The following is a 21,539-nucleotide window of genomic DNA, read 5'->3' as shown; positions in this document are numbered from 1 at the left end:
ATTTGACACCAAGGGCAAAACCCTAGCATCAACACGCTTCAACTTGACAGGCAGACAAACTCAACACCCTGTAAAAAGCAAAGCTTCAAATTTTTAAATAAAACTCAAATGCATCATAGTACTGTTAGATCAAAGCAACATGCTTTAAGAACAACTTTGTTTTGGTTAAGAACCGTGTGATTTGAACAATCTTTTGGAAAGTGAAATGTGTGCTGCGTTAACATACCAGGAGAGTAGAAGTGAAAAAATACGTGAAAGAATTGTTTACTACTGTTTTCACTTTGCCTAAACTGGGTTACATGTCCCCAAGCCCAGTACACAAAACAGAAGTAACCTCACACAAGTACACATCCGGTCATAAAATCTGCAGATAGAAGCAGCTCTTCGTCTGTTTATAGCACTTACAAATGCCCACCAAATGACTGCAATGGACAAACATATACCTCATCCAAATATTTACAGTATTTCCATCACATTGGATATACTCTATTTTTATTCCCATTAAACAAAAGTTTACATCCAGACATTCATTTTTTTTTTTTACAAATTATGCGGTTATCAGGATTAGACTGCACTGTAACCTAAAATTCAAAACAAAATCCCACTACTGCTCTCTTTTGGATTGCCCACATCTGTCATAAAGTGACTTGATTACCTTTCTCGGTGCTCAGTTTGTGTCAATTGTTTACTGCCTGACACTAAAAAAATGTTAGGCAAACCTTTCATTGTGGGGACAGTAAAAGCCAGAAGATACACATCATTTTGACATCATGTATAAACGATTAATGATGCATTTTAAGCCTAGCATGCATTTGCAAACAAAAAATGATTGTTCTTTTATGAAAACAGTGGGCCATTTAAAACTTTGCTGCTCTTTTACTAATTTGAATAAAGTGGCAAAATAAACAAAGAACTTTGGTCAATTTAGTGAATCTACAAATAATCCATTTGTGGTCAATACAGTGAGAAAACACATTACTATCCAGGGCAATTAACTATTACTTAAAACAAGTTATCATGTAGTTACAGCAGGAGGCTGGAACACCAACATTAGGAGCAACGGGGATGATTTTAATTTCTGTATTTGTGTTAACCTTGCTGCTGATAGTATTTTAAAGCACTACCTCGCTAAGGTACATTTAGCTCGTCAGAATGAAGTGTAAAAAAAAAATCAACATGAAGGCTTTACGGAACTCTAATGCTTAAAAAAAATAAGTGGCAGCTCAATGACCAGGGTTTACCGTTTCTGCACTTGTCAACCCACGATTTTCCACCCATTAAAGTGGACAGGCAGAAAATCACAAGCTAGCAAGTGCAGAAGTAGAAATTCCTGGCCAATATCTAGCACATTAAATTTATTCCTTAACCATTACTCATTTTATATTTTAGCATGGTGCACCACCTTGCATTGGAAAGTTGGAGAGTGATGCTTCCATCATTCACAACTGGTAAAGCAGAAATCAAGAAACAAAATCAATGCTTCAAAATTCACTGAGAAACACAAGGTGGCCACAGAGCTGCAAAGAAGTCTTTCCTTCGTATTATGAGCTTAATACAGAATCAATTCATGCATGGGTCTTTCAAAGAATACAAGGGGAAAGAAAAAGAGCGATTCAGAGACAAAGACAAAAAGCTGCACGGAAAGCTATATATAGGAAGAAACAGCACAGGTGAGCAGCATTAAGGGAGAACACTGTCCCGTTGATATTGCCAATCACAATTTTACCTTTCCCATAGAATGCACATTTTGATTTTTCAGTTTATGTTGCTTTACATTTGCTTGAAAAAAGTTTGTAACAGGTAGCCAATACCTACAGGACTATGCCTATAAATTAGGTATTTTGGTATGGCACCTGAGGCAGTATCATTTGTTTCAAGGAGAAAGATCATTTACAGAATCATAGAAATTACAGCACATAAGGAGGCAAGTCAATCCTATGCATCCGTGCCGGTACTAGCTCTTCAAGTGGAGTTGTCTACTCTCATTGTACTTTCCTGCCCATTTCCTGTACCCTTCTATATTATTCTTTTTGCAAATACCTAACCAATTCCCTTTTAAATAATGTCATAGTCTCAATAGGAACTTGTAGTAAAACATTCCATGTTCTCATAACCTGTATGAAAAATAAATCACTTCTAAATACTTTCTTCACTTTCTGACAATTCTCAGTCTTCTCTTTTGTGCTAGCCCATTCCCCTTTCATGAGCATGTGCTGGATCAACTAGATTTGACCAGCAGATGAATACAAGAGCCTGTAGGAGAGGGTGAGGTTGGAAAGAGAACCTTGGCTAAGATTTGCCAAGGCTCAGCATAGTTTCAGCTTCTTGTGTGTTGTTAACGTATTGGAATGCCTTATCACCTGCTATTTCTTAAAGGCCAAATGTCACTCATTTTACAGTTAAATGATCTCTTCTTTCACATCATAGTGGGTGCCTTGGAGGAAGAGGGCAGCCACACTGATGACTGCCCGGACACTTCCAAATCCACAACTTCTGTCATGTTCTCACTAACTCTGTCCTGGCATCTTACCTGAGCAAACACCACCACAGAACACCCACTCTCGAGGAATTAAGACAGTAGAGGGGTTGTCACTGGGTGAGTCACTAAGCACTAGTAAGAATGAGGGCCCAGGAGTGGAATAGATGCTTTGAACAGAACACATTTCAAAGGGTCCAAGACCTCAATGGGACTATTAGGTCTGTGATGACAATGAATAATATCACCTCTGAGCCTGTGCCCAGTGCAGGTAGCTTGGGACAGCAGCTACCCTGAGACCAGAGGCACCTCAGGTCTCTAGCGCTCCAAGGGAACCATCTCAGCCCCCCACCCCCTCACCTCATGCCATTCAGGGAGCACTTCAAAGAAGAAGATCAGGAACTCGAATTTGCTAGTTGGCACAAAGGGTAGTCACAGTGTTAAGTAGTTGTTGTAGGAAGGAAGGATATATTTAGTTGAGGGGAGAAATTCCCCTCCTTTGCGCCTCCCATGGGGGACGCTAATGGGGCACAGAGGCCTTTTTGCGCCTCCCGCCAAATTCCACGCGAGGTTAGCAGTGGCGCTACCGGGTTGCGCCCGGAGATCATGACATCACCTCCGGGCGCATTGCCCCGGCACAAAAATTCCCCTTCGCCCCCTGCAGCAGTGCTGGGTAATGGCAGTGACTGCTACAGGGGACACGAGCAGGGCGACCAGCTGTTAGCGGAGCGGAAGTTAAAGGTGAGGTGGCTGGTTTTTTGCGCCTCCGGATGCGGGGTCCGTGCCGCGATCGGTCAGCCCGCACTCTGCCTGAGTACCAGGCTGATTGCGCAGCACCCCCCACTCCCCGGTGGTGCAGGTAAGTTTCAAATAAACTGCAGAGTTCACAGCGTGGGGCCCTTCCTTTAATTCAGGGAAGAGCCCCTGCAACGCGATGCTTGGTCACGCGGTGCTGCTGTGCACATCACCCGGGTCGTGAACTTCCCCTCCCCTCTTGGAGCAAAAAATGGGAATTTAAAAGAGGCTAGCGCCTCATTTTTCCAGCTTTTCTGATTTAGCGCCCCAAACGGGGCTTGAGGGGAATTTCTCCCCCTTGGTATTTCCATGTGAATGTTGCTGCTTCTAGTAAAGGTAGTTTGATCAGTCTTGTGGTTCAATTCTGTATAAGCTTTCAACAGTTGGATGATGGCAGGGAAAATGTACAAATGCAATTGGTTGTTGTAATTGTCCAATGGAAATGCTTTTTCCATTATTTAGTTAATTTGAACACCTCAATCAAATGTCCTCTTGACATATTCTGTTCTAGTGAAAAGGGCCCCCATTTTTCTAGTCACTCCTCATAACTAAAGCCCGTCATCCCATGAATCATCTTTGTGAACCTCTTCTGAATCCTCTCCATAGCCATGACATCTTTTCTAAAGTAGGACATCCAAGACTAGACACAATATTTGTAACTGTATTCTAGCCAAAAATTTGTATAGATTTAGCATTGCCTCTTTGCTTTTTTACTGATTACCCTATTTATAAAACCTAGAAGCTGTCTGCTTTTGTTTTACAACTTTATCAATTTATCCTCCCAATATTAAAGATTTTCTCTACGCACCATTACTCTTTGTAAAGCTTCACAATTTGGTGTATTTCTTCTCGCTATTCTTCCTGCCAAATTGTATCTCCTCACATTTCTCAGCATTAAATTCCACATATCTGCCCAATCTATTATCCTGTCTATGTCCTCTTCAAAGCAAACCATATTCCCCATTTATTAGTAAATTGTGATGTGACCCATAGCTAATTCCAGATCATACATAAATATGGTAAAAAACAATGATCCCAATACTGGCCCATGGGGTACTCCAGAGTTTATATGCCTCCAGTTTAAAAATCATTCATTAACTACTCGTTGTCTTCTGTCGCTGCACATTCCTTTTAATACTATAGGCTTTAATTTTATCAATAAGCCTCTTATATGGCCCCCTATAAAATTCCTTATGAAAATACATATTCACAACATCCATGGCATTTCCTTGATCAATACGCTCTATTATTTCCTCAAAGAACTCTATAACTATGACAGGCATGACTTCTTGTTTATAAATTTGTGGTGGCTCTCTTTAACTAGCCCATGTCTTCCTCAGTGAAAATAGTACTGCTGCATGGGAAGATTGCAGGCTAAATTTCCACTCTGCTCAGTTCTTAACCTGAGCCATGTTAGTCAGGGAGATATTGGGTAGAGGCTGCAATGTCTCGCTGGAGGAGAAAAGGAAACTTGGACACAGATGATCTGGCTGAACAGTAACTTTGATCTGCTGTTGGCCAAAGGAGGCATTGGTAAACATCTTAGAGAAAGCTGTCCACCTACATGCAGCAGCACAGCCCAAGTCAAAAAGGTATTCCAACTGAACTGCAGCAGATATTTTAGAAAACATTTATAAAAGGCAGGAAAGTCAGAATGCAGGCTGCAGTCTAGCCAACAGAATGTAGCCTTTATTTTTCAAGCCAACTTACAGCGTTAAAATACTATGCATTCAGGATAAGGTTAAGAAAGAACGGAGTTTATTTTGGTTCCATTTTCAACCACATTCTTTCAGAGATAGGTTGCTGAAATTAATTTGCCACGAATTGTAAACTTTAACCACAACTTCAAACTTACATAATTGATTTTGGTCACTCAAGTAAGAGCAGGAGTAAGCCATACGGCCCCTCAAGCCAGCTCCACCATTCAATAAGATCGTGGCTGATCTTCGTTCTCAACTCCACTTTCCTGCCCGATCTCCATATTCCTTGATTCCCTTGGTATCTAAAGATCTATCAATCTCAGCCTTGAATATACTCAACGACTGAGCATCCACATTCCTCTGGGGCAGAGAATTCCAAAGATTCACCACCCTCTGAGTGAAGAAATAGTATAAGACTGTGATTATGGCACATTGAAAACAGACCAGTTTAAAACTCAGGCTTTGGGTTTTGCCGAAACAGCTCAGCATCTCCTAAACATTACAAGATACCAAAATTGCTTTTTTAAAGTCATGGTTATGATTGTGCCACATAATTTGCAGGTGCTTGGAGAAGTAAAGTCAAATTAAATGATGAATGGACTGAAATTACTAAATTTAAATTTAGCACATTAATAGTCACATCTGTTGTTAAACTATTTAAATTTATTTGTATCAAAAACGACTTAATAATTCTTGTGAAAAAAAGTTTTAAATGCTCAGTTCAACTAAAGGTTGCGATCGATAAAAGAAAAATGTTTTATGGGATGTTTTCTAATGGGATGTTTTCTAAAGGGATTCCACCCACTCAACTGCCTTTTACTGGAAGTGTAAGCTCCACAAAGCAGTCTCATTGACAAGTTCATGAATTCTGTTGGCTTTAGTACAATAAAGCATGCTCTAAAGAACACAGTGAGCTACACTAACTTTTAACCCATATTTACAGCAACAAATAAACATGCCATCTATGAACGTAGTTTTAAAAAATGTGACAATAGCCATAAAAATAATCAACCACATTAGCAACATATGTTTACGGTTAACAAATAATAAACATACAGCTGTCTCCACTTGGCTGCTATTTAAAAAAAAATGGAAATGGGATTTTTTTCCCCTTATTTGCTGTAAGCCACCTGACCATTGCCAGGAACTGGAATGCAAAACATTCCCTAGAGTAACTACTGACGTCAGCAGCACATTCCAAAATTGGCAGTCACTGGTGTCTGGAAATTCCAGCCTACAGCACTTGCACTCTTCAGTGAAAGCACCCCAGCCTACTATCAGGCAGGAACCAACAGCCTGATCCTTCACCATCAAGGCAGCAATGTGCACCAATGTCTGCAGTTATAATGTAGTGTAATTAACCTTCCTCAAACTATTTCTTTTATTGGAACAATACGTTAAATCAGTGATTAAGGGTTGAAATTCTTCTTTATTGTTCTAATTAATTAGGTTAAATTGTTTTTTCCCCCCCTCCGCTGCACGTGTTGACTCTTTGCTGAGCTACAGTTCCAGGGGAGCTGGGTGGCTCCCGCACCTCACTGAAGTGGCAATTAATCAGGAGCTTCAAGAATAAGTCTCGCAGGCTATTCTACCTGGGAGGACATCGCAAACAAACCGAACCTTGTCTTCACCCAATGTCCACACATTTACATTGCCAGTAGGCGTGATGGAAAGCAATCAGAATCCTCTGCAATTTTGTCCTCCCTAGACCGGAGGGGCTGCAACCAATTGCAGCATCCCCACCACTGGCACAGCTGAAGTCAGTTAACTCAGCAGAGATCAGGGATCAAACCTGGAGTCGTCTTATTACAGCTTTGTAATGGGTCTTAACCAGCAGAGCCACTGGGGAGTCCGTTTAAATTGATTCAACCAATACACTTGCTCTTGATTGCACAAATTTACCAAAAACTGTTCTAAAAAAACTTCAAGTTACAAGATTTGTCCTGACAAAAACTAATTTTTAAAGATCAAAATAACAGCTTTGGTGGAAGCTTACAAAAATGTGGATTTTGATCCAATATTAAAGGTTGTTCAGGTAACAAATATGCAGCATTAATTTAATACAATAAACCAATGAAAGAAAGGGATCCCCATTCATACCTATGGGGATTCCATATGTATGGAATCCCCATAAGTATGAATGGGAATACTCTCAAAAATACACGTACACATCAAATAAATAAATAAATCACATTTAAAATTAATCAAAATGGCATTTAATTAAATATGTAAAACAAAAATTTAATTTTTTGAAAAATAAATTTACATATTTTAAAGGGGCTAAAAATAAACACCTTATTTCACAGGTTTTTAAATGTATAAATTATTGAAAAAAAATTATTTTTCTGTTCTTTAAAAGTCTGCTTTTACCAGGCGTAAGAATTTCACGGGCATTCGCTGGGCAGAAGTAGGGCAAATAGCCCAACTCTCCGCCCGCGGATGCCCTTTTCCCAGGGATGCGGATGATCCGTTAAAATCGCAAGTGCCGGGTTTTAGTGCGTGCGCTTCGCATGCCTAAACCCGGAACTTGCGCGGCTCCTACGGGCGTGTGCGCACCTCGTACGCACCCATAAGGGCCGCAAATTACGGCCCAATCAATGTCATGTACTTTTAAAACATTTTAGTTGAAGGGGATGGAGAGTCGAAGTGAACTACTTTGTTAAAACTACCTCCTCCGTCCATGTCTGAAGATCATTAATTTGAGATGTCAGAAACCCACTAATTTTGCTGTCTTCAGTCAAACAGGATATAGCCAGCCCGCTGCCAGGAGGAGGGCGTCAATTTAAATATTGAGGCTGGAAATCTCTTCTTTAACCTACATTTTGTTTTTAACTGCAGCTGGACGGGTTTTACACACTTCGTAAAACCTGGCAGTTACAGCAAGACGGGGACTGCTGCATCTAGGAGGTAAGTGCCTTTACACCTACCTCCTGGATACAGGGTCCACCGCGATCGGAGACCTCCACACAAGGCCTCTAATCACCTTCCCAGAATCCCACCACTCCCCCTCCACCACCCCCCCCCACCCCGATTAGCAAGAGGCCAGCCACAATTCTCCGGTGGCCGGCCCCAATCATCTTTCCTTGCCCACCGCCCCCCCACCCCGATCAGCAATAGGCTGGCTAGGATCCTCTGGTGGCCGGTCCTGATCTCCTCACACCCCCCCACCCCACCCAGCTGAGTCCCTTGATGGCCGTAATCATCTTCCCTCCCCGCCAGTCCCTCGAAGACCGCGATCACCCTCACCTCCCGCCCTCCCTCCCACCCCCCTTGGAGGCCGGCACCAGCCCCCACCCGATCCCTCCCTTACTCCTCTGTGCGGCCTGGTGTCGCAGGCCTACCCGCCCACAACCAGCTGGCCTCTCCATCTGGCTGGCTGCGGGCGGGAAACAGAGGCTTCAGATGCAAATCAGGCCCTGCCATTAAGTCGGCAGGGCATGTGGGAAACCCATTCTCTCGGGTTCCCCGCCTGCACTGGAGCCCCACCCCCCCGCCCCCAACCCACCTTCCCTATGAAAGTCCAGCCCAAGGTCTTTAAAATTATGAAAGGTTTTGATAGAGTAAAGAGAGAGAGGCCTAGAAATTCGGTATAGCCACGTTTGGGGCGCTAGTCCTGGCGATGTGCAAAGTTTAGCGCCAGGCGCAATTTAGCGCCACCTGGCACGATATTGGATTGCAGCGCCCCTAAAGGTGATTGCGGCGCTAAATCAGGCGCTGCACGCTACTCTTAAGGCACTAACCCGGCGGCGCAACCCAATTTCGCGGCAGCGGGGCGCAGCGAGGGTGCTGTCAATAATCACTTTCCCTTAGACACAGTGGCGCCGGTCAGCTCTTAAAGGGGCAGGTCAATTGGCATCACCAGACACACACTCTGCCTTGTAGGCCTTCAAAGCGGTGGGAGCCTACCTGTGGCGCACCAGCCTAGCAAGACATGGAAAGGGTGAGGCAGAGGGCGGAACGCCTCACTGATGGGGCATTGGATGCTTTGGTTGGCGCAGTGGATTCAAGGCCAAGGAAGATGGTCGGAATGTGATTTATGTTTTGGACAGTCTCCCGGGTGTGAGAGGCAGTTATGTGTCAGTGTATTCGTTTTGCTTTCTGTTGCCATAGCTTTCTCATGTTTGAAGGAACCACATTTTGTGTAATGAAACACTTTCTTCATTTACAATGGCCATGCCTGCTATTTACATGCATCTTGCCCTTCACAGGCTTGGGGGTATCAGACCGGTTCCATTCCTGTTCTTGGAATGGCAGCAAGCATTCCGTGAGAGGGGCCTAGAAGCTACTTCTGATCAGCCTCTGACGCGCAGCCTGAGAAGAGCCACTCGCGTAGAAGTTCAGGCCAGCAGCCATCTTCTCAGCCGCCGGCAGAGATGTCCTGCACCTTATCTGAGGCTGCAGATCTGGCTGAAGCAGCTGGCACAGCTCAGTCACCACCTCCTTTCCAAATCGCAGCCTTCTGACACACTGCTCCTCTGGCATGTTCATGCAGGAAAATTGCTGTCGGATAACCCTGCCAGCGTAAGGTCTGCTGTGGCGACGTCTGTTGGCCCGCCTCCGTCTGGCCATGCCTGCCCCCCTCTCCCTGCGTCTCAGTGCCCTTTCCAGATGATTCAGCAGCAGGACGTTCCCCTCCAATGCAGCCCCCATAATAAGTGCCCACAGGAAGGTTCCCCGTTGTCAAGGCTCACCAACAGCAAGGTGATGGTCAGAAGGCTCAAGATCATCTGCCTGCGCTGGCTCAGTGGTCAAATGGCTGTGTGTGCAGCTCAGCAACTCTTTGTAGCTCTCGAGGAAGTTGTGATCCAAAAATGGCTGCCGCTTTTAAACCACACCAGGCCCCTTTAAATAACGCTCCTCCAGCCCGAGAGCGACTTGGTAAGGCCCAGGTAAGCTGTCACTATTAGCGCCAGGCGCTACGGAGGGGGGCACCACTGAATTTCCGGTCCGGGGCACCCAAAAGGCATTGCACACTCAAATGACGTCATAATCAGCCTGCGCCCATGAGCGGGTGCTAAGATTTAGTGCCGGCGCTAAATGCATGCTCAATATGGGGCGAGGCGCTAGGCGCCTTGCGCCCGCCCGGAAATTGGCTAGCGCCCCACTTCTCGGTCTCTTTAGGCGTTAATCGGTGGCGCTATCAACCGAATTTCTCCCCCAGAGTGTTTCCACCTGTGGGGAAGAGCAAAACTAGCATTAATATAAGATAGTCACCAAGAAATCAAATAGGGAATTCAGAAGAAACTTCTTTACCCAGAGAGTGGTGAGAATATGGAACTCGCTACCACAGGGAGTGGTTGAGGTGAATATTATAGATGCATTTAAGGGAAAGCTAGATAATCATAGGAGGGAGCAGGGAATAGAGGGTTATGCTGATGGAGTTAGATGATGAAGGATGGGAGGAGGCTCGAGTGGAGCATAAATGCCGGCATGGCCTGGTTGGGCCAAATGACCTGTATCTGTGCTGTATATTCTATGTAAATGTGGAACTTACTACCATATAAAGTAGTTGAGGTGAACAGCATAGATGCCTTTAAGGGGAAGCTACATGAGAGAGAAAGGAATAGGGTTAGATGAAGTAGAGCGGGAGGAGGCTTGTGTGGAGCATAAACACCAGCATAGATCAGGTTTTTGTGCTGTAAATTCTTTGTAAAAAAAAAACCTCTAAAAAGGTATCACTTACGGGAAAACAATCCACAGAAAAGTTTAATCCTTTACTAGTCTGGTGCCAAATGCATCACAGAACTTGTTCAGGAACCATGTTTCCACTACATCACACTCAAATTTCATAATTGCCTGAACTTTGCACAAGCACACAACAATATTTTTAGACATTCTGGGGTAACTTGAAGCAAACAACGGCCCAAACTACAAAAACGCCAATTTGTGAGGCCCGTCATTGACGCACGGACAAGCCTTACAGAATTCAGTCAGAGTGAAATGCGGACGATTGATATATCAGAGATGCTTTTTGGGAGTTCTTATTACCTTGTTCCTGTGGAACTGTAATATCCAGCTTCAGAACAGCCTACATTACATGACAACTAAGTAGAAAAGGAGCTTTGAATTGGTCGAGGAATGTTCAACTCCTGCTGACAAATTGTGAGAGAGATATGCATTGTGGGAGTTATAGTTCTCGGCCTGCTCCTATGGAACAATACATTGAGTGCACCGTGACAACCTTGCTACAAGACAACCACTGAAAAAAAATACAAACCACAAGGTGCGAGCAGCAGAAAAAAACCTCAAAAATAGAAAGGCTTCTTTTTTTCAGAAATCTATGCAATTTAAGATATTTTGGATGTTTGAGATGCGGGTTTTTTTGTGACAGGGAGGGCTTGATGTTTGTGCTAGTGCTAGAAGGTATCTTAATGTGGTACTTTAATAATAACCTTGGACAGTGTTGCAAGAGTCAGCCAGCCAGCCTCAGACTAGATCCTTGAATCCCCTCCCATAACATTTGGTTCTCCAACTGTGGCATCTTGATAAACCCGCTCCTTTTGCCTTAGCATTCGTGACAAGGTCTTCAGCCATTTTGGCCCTATTTTCTATAACTCCCTCACTAAACTCCTCCACCTCTCATTCCACCCTTAAAAGCCTTTTCCACTAATCCTTTGGTCACATCTCCTGACTCTCGCTCCATTTATTTATTTTCTCTCTCCCCTCTGCAAAGTGCTTTGGGATTTTTTATACATTAAAAGCCCTTTATAAATGCAAATTATCAATTTTTTCAGCATAAAGCTGGTGGGGAAGCATCTAACCATAGTATGCATGGTATGTAACTAATCAGAATACCATTCACAAATTTCTACCAGCAGTTGGATGCAGTTACTGCAAGTTGACACTCAGACCATCATTACTGTTGCATTTATGTAGATAGCCACTACATTCTTTCCCTTGCTCACTGCCTGTTGTACAGATAAAAGGCAACAGGTTGATTGTGGAACAGATAAAAGATAACAACCTGCAAAGATATATTCTAAGTGAGAAGAACAGGGATACAAGGTTGTTTGTACATATATAATGGCCCAGAAATTCGTGTCGGGGGCTTCCCGCGGGTGCAAGCCCCCGACCTACACTTACCTAGTGCGCCGGCAGTTGAGGCCTGGGCCTGCGTGGATTTCCTGTCTGTGGCCCGGTCCAGCTCCCGGCGCGCTGTGCTTGCGTGATCCAGCGGCGTACTTAGTGCGATGCGTCGGCTGGGATCACGTGAGCACTGCAACCAATCGGAGGAGGGAAAAGTCCATTCATGAGTTTGACAGAAAGAACTGTCAAACTCACGAACACTCCGGGCGCCCAAAACAGTACTTAACCTTAAAATAAATTTGGAAAAAAAAATCACACTATTTAAATCAACTATAAATAACATTAAATAACTATTTTAAACAATGATTTAAATTTTTGAAAAAAATTTTATAAAAAAAAAACCGGGGCTAAAAATACACTTACCTTACTGTAAAGTATTTAAAAATAATAAACCTGTGGAAAAAATGTTCTAATTTTAATGAATTGACCACTTACCTTTTAAAATGAAGTCCTTACGCCTGGTTTTTAGATGTGCAAAAAGTAGAGGCCTTCACGCACGGGCAAACCTGTAAAAAAAAAGGAAGTTCAACGCGCACGTGCAGACTCCTGCACGCACGCATTCGACCTCTGAACCCCTTGGTTCAGAGGATCGGAAATGCCGGTTTCCCGCGCATGCGTAGTGCAAGCAAGAAACCGGCACTTCCATCGGGTCCACGCGTGAGTACTCCGTCCGTACTCACGCGTTGGGACCCGAATTTCTGGGCCATTATAATTCAGATACTGGTTGGGTATACATTTTTCTCTCCTCCAGTCATCCAGAGAAAGTTATTGCATAGACTGGGAACGTGATGCACCATATAAAAGATAATCAGTCTGTTCAATCTACTAGAAGAACTATTACCTAAATCATTGGTGGGCTTGCTCATCCAACCTGTCATGATGGAATGAATGGAATTTCCTAAGCTTATGTCTGGACAAGCTTAATGGGAAGATTCTTTTTAGCTCAAATTAAAATATATTAAACTAAGCACTGCACGAGATTCCCAACTTACTGGACAGTGTGAAGACCCTAAAGAATACAAGCTTTAATTAACCCTTATATTGCCAACATCGCCAGGGAATTCTGTGCTTACTGAGTTATTTTTAAAAAATCAACTCACATTTGAATGCTAGAACATATCCTTTAATGAAGTCTACTCCAGATAATTATAAATCCTTGTTTGCACTAATAAAAACTGAACTATCCAATAATTTGAATTGAGAAAAGTAAAAAGTAGTCATCTAGGAATTTAGCGCTAAAAATATTCAATCAGATGGTGTGAATTAAGTGACAGAATTAACAGGAGGGGGGCAGTATTTTAGTAGCAATGTTATTCAGGTATCAGAAAAACATTTATTACAGTCATATTAATGTTATATATTAAAAACTTTACTTCCGCTTTGCTTTGTCTCTGTCCCCTCTATTCTTTCCACTATACCCTATTCTAAGTATTTTCGCTTGATTGTGATGCAAGTCCGGTACAAGTATAATAGTGTAATAAACGCAACCTACGATTTAGCGATTTTTACTGGTATTTACCTATCCATCTCATTTAAAAAAAAATCTTGCGTCTGTGTGCTCTTCCTGTCTATAAAACCTTTGCTCTTCATCACTTTTTGTTGTCATACCTTCATGTCAAACTTACCATTATTAATTCCTATGCTAAATTTAAAATAGAACTCGCCTATGTAAACCTGTCATCGTGTTAGTGCACAATCTGACTATTAGGTGACAATACAGTGGCCTAGAAATTCAATCATGCAGCGTCTGTTTTTCTTGTGCTAAACGGCCTCCTAAGCCTCCAATGTAGTGAGCAGGAAACACACAATACAATCCACAACAGCACCTCCCGGCATATTGGTGTAGGCAAAAAAAGTGTCCAGGGCCTACGCCAGAAAAAGGCATTCGGCCCTATGCATATTTAAATAAGGGGCTTAACGCCTGTTTGAAGCCGCCGCTGCAATACTGGGTTGCCCTGAACATAGCCAGCGCCCTGCCGGCAGCATTCAGGAAAACCAGGTCAACATGTGGCTCAACAGGTGCGCTGCAGGCCACAACAAATAAGGTAAACATTTAAAATATGCTTACCTGAATGTGGAGCCTGAAAGAGCAGGAGTGCTCCTCCCTACCCCACTTTAAAACCACACAGGCCGCTGACTATGACTGCAGACCCCCACCTCCACCATGACCTCAACCAGACCAGCACCAGCTCCCCACCCCCGATCAGCATTACCCACTCCCCCTCCCTCTCTATAGCCCCCCCGCCCCCTCTTCCACGTAGCAGACCCTTCCCGGTTGCCTTTAAGAACTTATTTGAGAGTCGCAGTAGCCTGATCTTCAAGTCCTTTATTCCAGCGAGCTGCCTGGGGACACCCTTTAGGTTCGATGATAATGAGGGGGCAGAGGCCCAGTATTACATACATCTCAGGCCTATCCATTCAAGCACGGAGATTGAGCCCTGCACCCCCTGCGGGCCCGGTTTTGGGTGCGCTTGAATTTCTAGGCCATTATCTTTTCATACAAATCGCGGGAAATTATTTCTGAACAGTTTTCACCCGCCATTTCTTCCCCTCAGTAACTGTAATTACTAATGTCTAATACAAGGGTTAAAAAAAAAAAAAATTATATGTTGCACGACAACATTGTTACATTTATCCATTGTATTATCTTTCGTGTCTTTTTATCTCCATTAAAGGTGGCCTCAGCCATTCCCATAGGGCTGGGCTTGGACTTGATATTTTTGACCAGGGCTGACACTGTTAACTGAATTCAGATTGTACAATCTGGTCATGTGCAATGTACCCAATTTCCAGGATGCATCAATACTGTTCAGTCAACTGAACTTAAATTTTTTCTTCAGCTTCCAGCAATTTCTGATCAGCTGCTTTTCAAAATTATTTGAAGCAAGCTAGTGGATAAATTTCAAAAGCATTAAGCAAGCAAAGTTTATATTGAGTGTATTTTTCTAAACAGAGTTAGCTTTTTTTTAAACTGCGTGTGCAAGACTGAGGTGGGAGAGAAAGAGAAACTATTTATGCACCTAGGGTAGATTTTGTTTTATATTCCATACATTTCTTAAAGCACGTTAATCTGAGGGAGTGTCTTTCCTCATTATAATTTGGGTTTATTTTTTAAAAGTTAAATTTCAAAACAAAAATCTTTGCCACCTGTGCTGACAGTTAGAAAATGTAAACATTTTAATTATTAGCAGCTGTTGAGCACAGAGACACATACACGTGCAATGTCTTTCCTCATCTAAATTTGAGCTTTTATTCCAAATTAAAAAGACGAGGTGAATTTTGAAAGCTCTAATTATCACCTGAGTTTTGTTAACCTTCAATCCACTTCCCCATCATTCCCAGGTGCTCCCTCGAAGGGGCGGTGAGGCACAAGCGGCCCAAACACCTTCAAACCATTTGCCTTCACCCCCTACCTTCCCCTACTGTTCTTTTTTTCTGAAAGATGCTTTGTTTGATTCGAAAAGCAAACTTATTTTTTACACTTTTAAAATCAAATTAGGATGCGTAAAAACACGTCTTCCTTGCTCTCTGTATTTCTCTCCGTCTCACAGGTGTCAACAATTAGAATATTTACATTTTCTAACTACCAATTAAGTACAGGTGAGATAATCAGTGACTTTGTTTATTGCAAAATTTTAAATAAAACTCATCAGAAACTTTACCTGATTAAAGCTTTTGAAATTAGTCTCCATCCCGGTACATCTTGCCTATCATCTTGTTTTGTATACTTGGCTTCAAACAACATGACAAATTAAAAATCAGTACATAAATAAAGGAGTAAGTATTAATAATGGAGGCCACTGATTTAAATTGTTTACAGAAATATGGAGACCATCTGAGAATTCAACCAACCCCCAAAATGTGAACAAAAATCTAATAAAAATGCAATTTCACTTATTCAGTTCTGTAAATGCATTATGTGTTGCATGGCATAACATTTTTCTTTATAAAATAGTGCATCCTCCAACTCACCATTAACAATGCCATAGTAGATCTGCTAGTAATTATATCTATAGAATATCGTAAAAATCTTGCGTCTAGCAAATACTTTGTCACACTTATTTGCAGCGTCACGCTGTTGTAATATCTGAATGTCATAATTTTATCACAATTGGGGTAAACACCTAGGGCGGGAAGGAAATACAGTACAGCTTGACTTTTTATTTATGGGGGCTTGTATTTTTTTTTAATGTATGGGGGTCTTTTATGTATGGCGAAGGATCTTGCTTTTTTGTGTATGGGCTTGGATTTTTGCATAAGGAGATGTTTGGACTTACTGAGCATCAGGCCTCATTTATCGGAAATCATGTGGGCCATTCATTGGTTTGGACACATTTATTCAGCCCTCAGCTCCAAAAGGTTGGACATTCTTAAAGGGTACCTGCCAGAGGTGCAGGAGTTGCCAATTTAGGTTTGTGTCATTTTAAACAATTACTAAGCTTTTCTACTACCACTACAACTTTCCTTTTAATGGAAAGCTGCAGGCTTTTAAGAGCTGCTGATTCATGATATGTTTTTACCTTCCAGCCAACTACGTTACAGGCCAAGCACCTTGGGCACGTATTTCCACATAGTTCAATTAGGAAGAGGCATCAACACCACAAAGCTTGGCCAAGGCAGCCTACTGAGCTGCAGCAGTAGGCACACCCTCATCATAAGACCAGCTGAGTCACGAGTGAGCAGCTGAACAGCTTTTCTGTTTTAAGAGCTGCTGAAGTATGTCCCTTTACCAGTCAATACAGCGCATTGTGAAAGAATAGCTACAATTTGTTGGCAAAAATACTATGTTTTCTTTTAGCCAACTGCAATATGCACAGAAGGGAGTCATATGCATGTAAAATGTTCCATCTCAAATAGAACTCAGGAAGACACCAGGGCAGTGCAACCTTAAGAGCAATATATTTCAATAAAACCTTGACGAATCTATTATCTAGACACACAATAATTCACAGTACATCAGTTCACAGGGCTATGACATTTTTTTTCCATTGTGACATCCATTATTTAGTTACAGGGCATTTTTCTTTAAATAACCCTCATTTAATCTTTAACAACATTAATGCAAGGTATAAATTATAATAGGTTTATTTCAGATTTTAATATCGTGTTCAAGAAACAACTTCACCAACTTGTATTTGTGGAAGGATATATGGCACTCACCACGGTGGATAGATGTGAACAGTATCTCCTGCACCGATTCCGAGGTGGGCCGCTGTTTCTCTTGTGAATAAAACCTTGAGGCGGGTTTTGCTGGTGCAGTCATCATTTTCAACAGCTTGCTCTGTGCAGGTTGCCAGCAATGGCTGACACAAAGCTACAAACACTGAACATTCTTCATGCAAATCCAAGACTTTCACCATCAAAATGCCAGCTTTCCCACCTGTAACAGGAGAGATGGGAATACTCTTATTATTCTGCTTTTAGGAATTAAACTTTAGACTTGTCAATGGGAACAGTCTGTAAGTTTCCACTTTTTTTGCATATTTTATCGCCTTCTTCATCTGCCTGGCTTAGTGCTTCTGCTGCAGAGGGGGTCTTACACAAACTGTTCCTAGACTGACACCAATGCCTCATGCAGCCACTCACCTGGAGGCACCAGGGACTACTACCTGCAATTCTGATTTACTTTTTCTCTCCCCGCGACTGAGATACAAACTGAGCAGAACATGATTTGAATCTGAAATAAAACCAGAAAATGCTGGCAACACACAGTGAGTCAATCAGCATCTGAAAGACAAAGATAGGTTAATCTTTCAGGTGGAATAAGAACGAGAATAGGCTAATCACTGAAAACAGAGTATTGATGTTTCAACTGAAACCAAAAGGAAAAATAAAAATCTGCAACACTTGCTTCCCAATAGCTCAGTAGGTAAATGTTTATAGTGTGGCATAGGCTAGAAATTTTCATGTTTGGCCAACTCAATGCCAAGATATTTGATCCCAGATAGGGCAGTGCAGGAACAACATCTAGCCTCAGCACCCTTAGGGCTGGATTTTGTCAATGGGGAGCTTTTGGCGGCGGGTCTCCCACTTGTCGGGTTTTAGTCCCGCCTCCATCGACTTGTGGCCAACCCACGCTATTTTCCCTTAATTGACCTTGTTAAGCCCGTCCAGCGGGTTTAGCAGGCCAATTAAGGGAAAGCCGGTTACAGGTGACGTCAGCAAGTGACGTTTCACCTGTCAAGAGCTTTTGACAGATGAAATGTCAGTGTTTGACAGCTCTGTGAAGCTGTCAAACACTGACAATCTGTCCTCTAAGTTGAGTACTTCCACTCAAGCTCAGAGATCTCTCCTGAGCAGAAAGCAGAAGGCTGCAGCTTTTGACAGTTCAGCGGCCATTCTGCTTTCTGTGCCCGTGAGATGAGGGACTCCCGAGACCTGAAGGGTTGAAGCCTGCAGGAAGAAGTAAACACTTTACACTCGCCTCTCCACACTTGCACCCATCACCCACTTGCACACTGGACATCTCGACCCCTCCGACCCCTGCAGACTGACGGCCTGCCTTGCTGACAGTGGCGTGGTTTGGAGCCGTCGGGAAGCCCACACTTCAGCGCTGAAAATAGGATTCTCCAAAAAACTGCCTGTTAATAGGTAGTTAATTGGCACTAATCCCCTTCCCGCCTCGAGGAGACGGGACCGGGCGGGGGTTGGGTACCCGCCTCCTGGGAAAATGGCATGGAGGCGGGATGGGTACCCGCCCCTAGATTCTTCCATTTTCCCGGCAGTCCCACCTCCTTACCCGGCTCCCCAGGGCTGTCAAAAATCCCCCCTTAGACTAGAAAGAAAGACTTTCACGACCATCGGACATCTCAAAGCGCTTTACAGCCAATGAAGTACTTTTGGAGTGTAGTCACAGTTGTAATATGGGAAATGCGGCAGCCAATTTGCGCACAGCAAACTCCCACAAACAGCAATGTGATAATGACCAGATAAACTGTTTCTGTTTTGTTGATTGAGGAATAAATATTGGCCAGGAAGGAACAGTATCTGCCAGGGTTCTTCCTTCTGATCACTAGCCAATAACCCTTCATTTAAGTTCATCATCTTAAGGGCAGAATTGGGTTCAGCTGCAATGGCCCTGCAGTTGAATAACCTGCCAGCGTTCACTGATCAAGCTCACACATGAAGAAGAATAGTCATTAGGAACAGGAGTAGGCCATTTAGCCCAATTCAGCCAATTCAATATCATGGCTGATCTGTAATCTAACATCATATACCCGCCTTTGCCCCATATCCCTTAATAACTTTGGTTAACTGAAATCTATCAATCTCAGATTTAAAATGAACAATCAGCTGCCATTTGCGGATGAGAGTTCCAAACTTCTACCACCCTTTGCATGTAGAAGTGTTTCCCAACTTCACTCCTGAAAGGCCTGGCTCTAATTTTTAGACTATGTCCCCAAGTCCTAGATTCCCCAACCAGCAGAAATAGTTTTGCTCTATCTATCCCATCTGTTCCCTTAATATCTTGAAAACTTTGATCAAATCACCCCATAATCTTCTAAATTCCAGGGAATACAACCCTAGTTTGTGTAATCTCTTCTCGTAATTTAACCCTTGGAGTCCAGGTATCATTTTAGTAAATCTACGCTGCACTCCCTCCAAGGTCAATATATCCTTTCTAAGGTGTGGTGCCGAGAACTGAACACATCATCATTCCGGCTGTACTGCTGAAGACTTGTGCTCCAGAACTAGCCACGCCTCTAGCCAAGCTGTTCCAGTATAGCTATAACACTGGCATCTACCCAACAAAGTGGAAAATTGCCCAGGTATGTCCTGTACATAAAAGACAGGACAAATCCAATCCAGCCAATTATCGCCCCATCAGTCCACTCTCAATCATCAGTAAAGTGATGGAAGGTGTCGTTGACAGTGCTATCAAGTGGCACTTACTCGCCAATCACCTTCTCACCGATGCTCAGTTTGGATTCCGTCAGAACCACTTGGCTCCAGACCTCATTACAGCCTTGGCCCAAACATGGACAAAAGTACGGAATTCCAGAGGTGAGGTGAGAGTGACTGCTCTTGACATTAAGGCAACATTTGACTGAGTGTGGCATCAAGGAGCCCGAGTAAAATTGAAATCAACTGGAATCAAAGGGGCAAGTGACCAAAAAGGGACAAGTGACCATAATAGGATTGAATTTTACATTAAGTTTGAGAGTGATGTAGTCCAATCTGAAACTAAAGTCTTCAATCTAAACAGAGGAAACTACAAGGGTATGAGGGACAAGTTGGCCATGGTAGATTGGGAGACTACACTAAAACGTATGAAGGTGGACATACAATGGCTAACATTCAAGGAAATAATGCATAATTTGCAACAAACATATATTCCTCTAGGGTATAAAAACCCAAAAGGAAAAGTGATCCAACCATGGCTAACAAAAGAAATTAAAGCTAGTATTAAGTCAAAGGAGGAAGCTTATAAAGTTGCCAGAAAAAACGGTCAGCGTGAGGATTGGGATTTTTTAGAAATCAGCAAAGGGGGACCAAGAAATTGATAGAAAGGGAAAATGGAATATGAGCACAAACTAGCGAAAAATATAAAAACGGATTGTAAAAGCTTCTATAGATATGTGAAAAGGAAAAGACTGGCAAAGGTAAATGTAGGTCCTTTACAGTCAGAGACGGGAGAATTTATAATGGGGAATGAGGAAATGGCAGGGAAATTAAATAAATACTTTGGGGTCGATTTTCCTTAAGCTGTCGGGAAGAAGGCGGGGCTACAACGTTCAGGTTTTAGACCTGCCTACTTCGACGTCTGGCCAATCCATGCGATTTTCCCTTGATTGACCTTGTTGAGCCCGTCCATCGGGCTCAGCAGGCCAATTAAGGGCCACTCGGCAACAGGTGACGTCACAGACTGCAATTTCATCTGTCAAAAGTTCTTGACAGATGAAACATCAGTGTTTCACAGCTGTTTGAAGCTGTGAAACACTGACAGTCCAAGTTCTAACATGAGTCCTTCTGCACAGACTCAGTTAGAACTCTCAGCAGCATTCAAAGCTGAAGGCTGTCACTTTTCACAGATCGCAGCCGTTCAGCTTTAAGTGCCGGCTGAGTGATGGGCTCCCGACGGCTACAGGAAGAAAGGCTGTTAAGTAAGTACAGGTAAGTAAAAGTTCTTTACACACTTTAGACACACCAAACACACTTACCTTTGCACTCATGCACCCATCACTCACCTGAGCACCGACATCGCGACCCCTCCAACTCCTTCAACCCGACGGCCCGCCTGCTCTAACCTGGCGTGGTTTGGAGCCGTCGGGAATCCCACACGAAACCCCTCAAAATAGGGATTAGGCTAAAAACTGCCTGTTAACAGGCAGTTAATTGGCACTAATCCCTTCCCGGCTGGTTTCGGCAGGTCACAGTGCGGGGCGGATACCCACCGCTCCTGAAACTTGCGTGGGGCGGGGTTTTGGGCGGGACGGTGTCGGGACCCCCAAATTCAGGATATTCTCGCCCCCCCCCCCCCC

The 21,539-nt window shown here is 43.1% G+C and overlaps 1 protein-coding gene across 3 annotated transcripts in view; it reads right to left on the bottom strand.

The window, feature by feature from the left end:
* spidr (scaffold protein involved in DNA repair) overlaps positions 1-21,539 on the bottom strand; it is a 354,308-nt gene that overhangs the window by 225,842 nt on the left and 106,927 nt on the right. For all 3 annotated transcript variants that reach the window (XM_085992882.1, XM_085992884.1, XM_085992885.1), the window contains one exon: positions 17,218-17,437. In XM_085992882.1, coding sequence (XP_085849008.1) covers positions 17,218-17,437 — 220 coding nt within the window. The remainder of the gene's footprint in view (positions 1-17,217; positions 17,438-21,539) is intronic.

The sequence above is a fragment of the Somniosus microcephalus genome, chromosome 7 (assembly GCF_052327205.1).
Source record: "Somniosus microcephalus isolate GS21.2 chromosome 7, FLI_Smic_1.0, whole genome shotgun sequence".
Taxonomy (NCBI): Eukaryota; Metazoa; Chordata; class Chondrichthyes; order Squaliformes; family Somniosidae; genus Somniosus; species Somniosus microcephalus.
The sequence above is the reverse complement of the archived record's forward strand: the minus strand, read 5'-3'. Positions and strand labels throughout refer to the sequence as shown.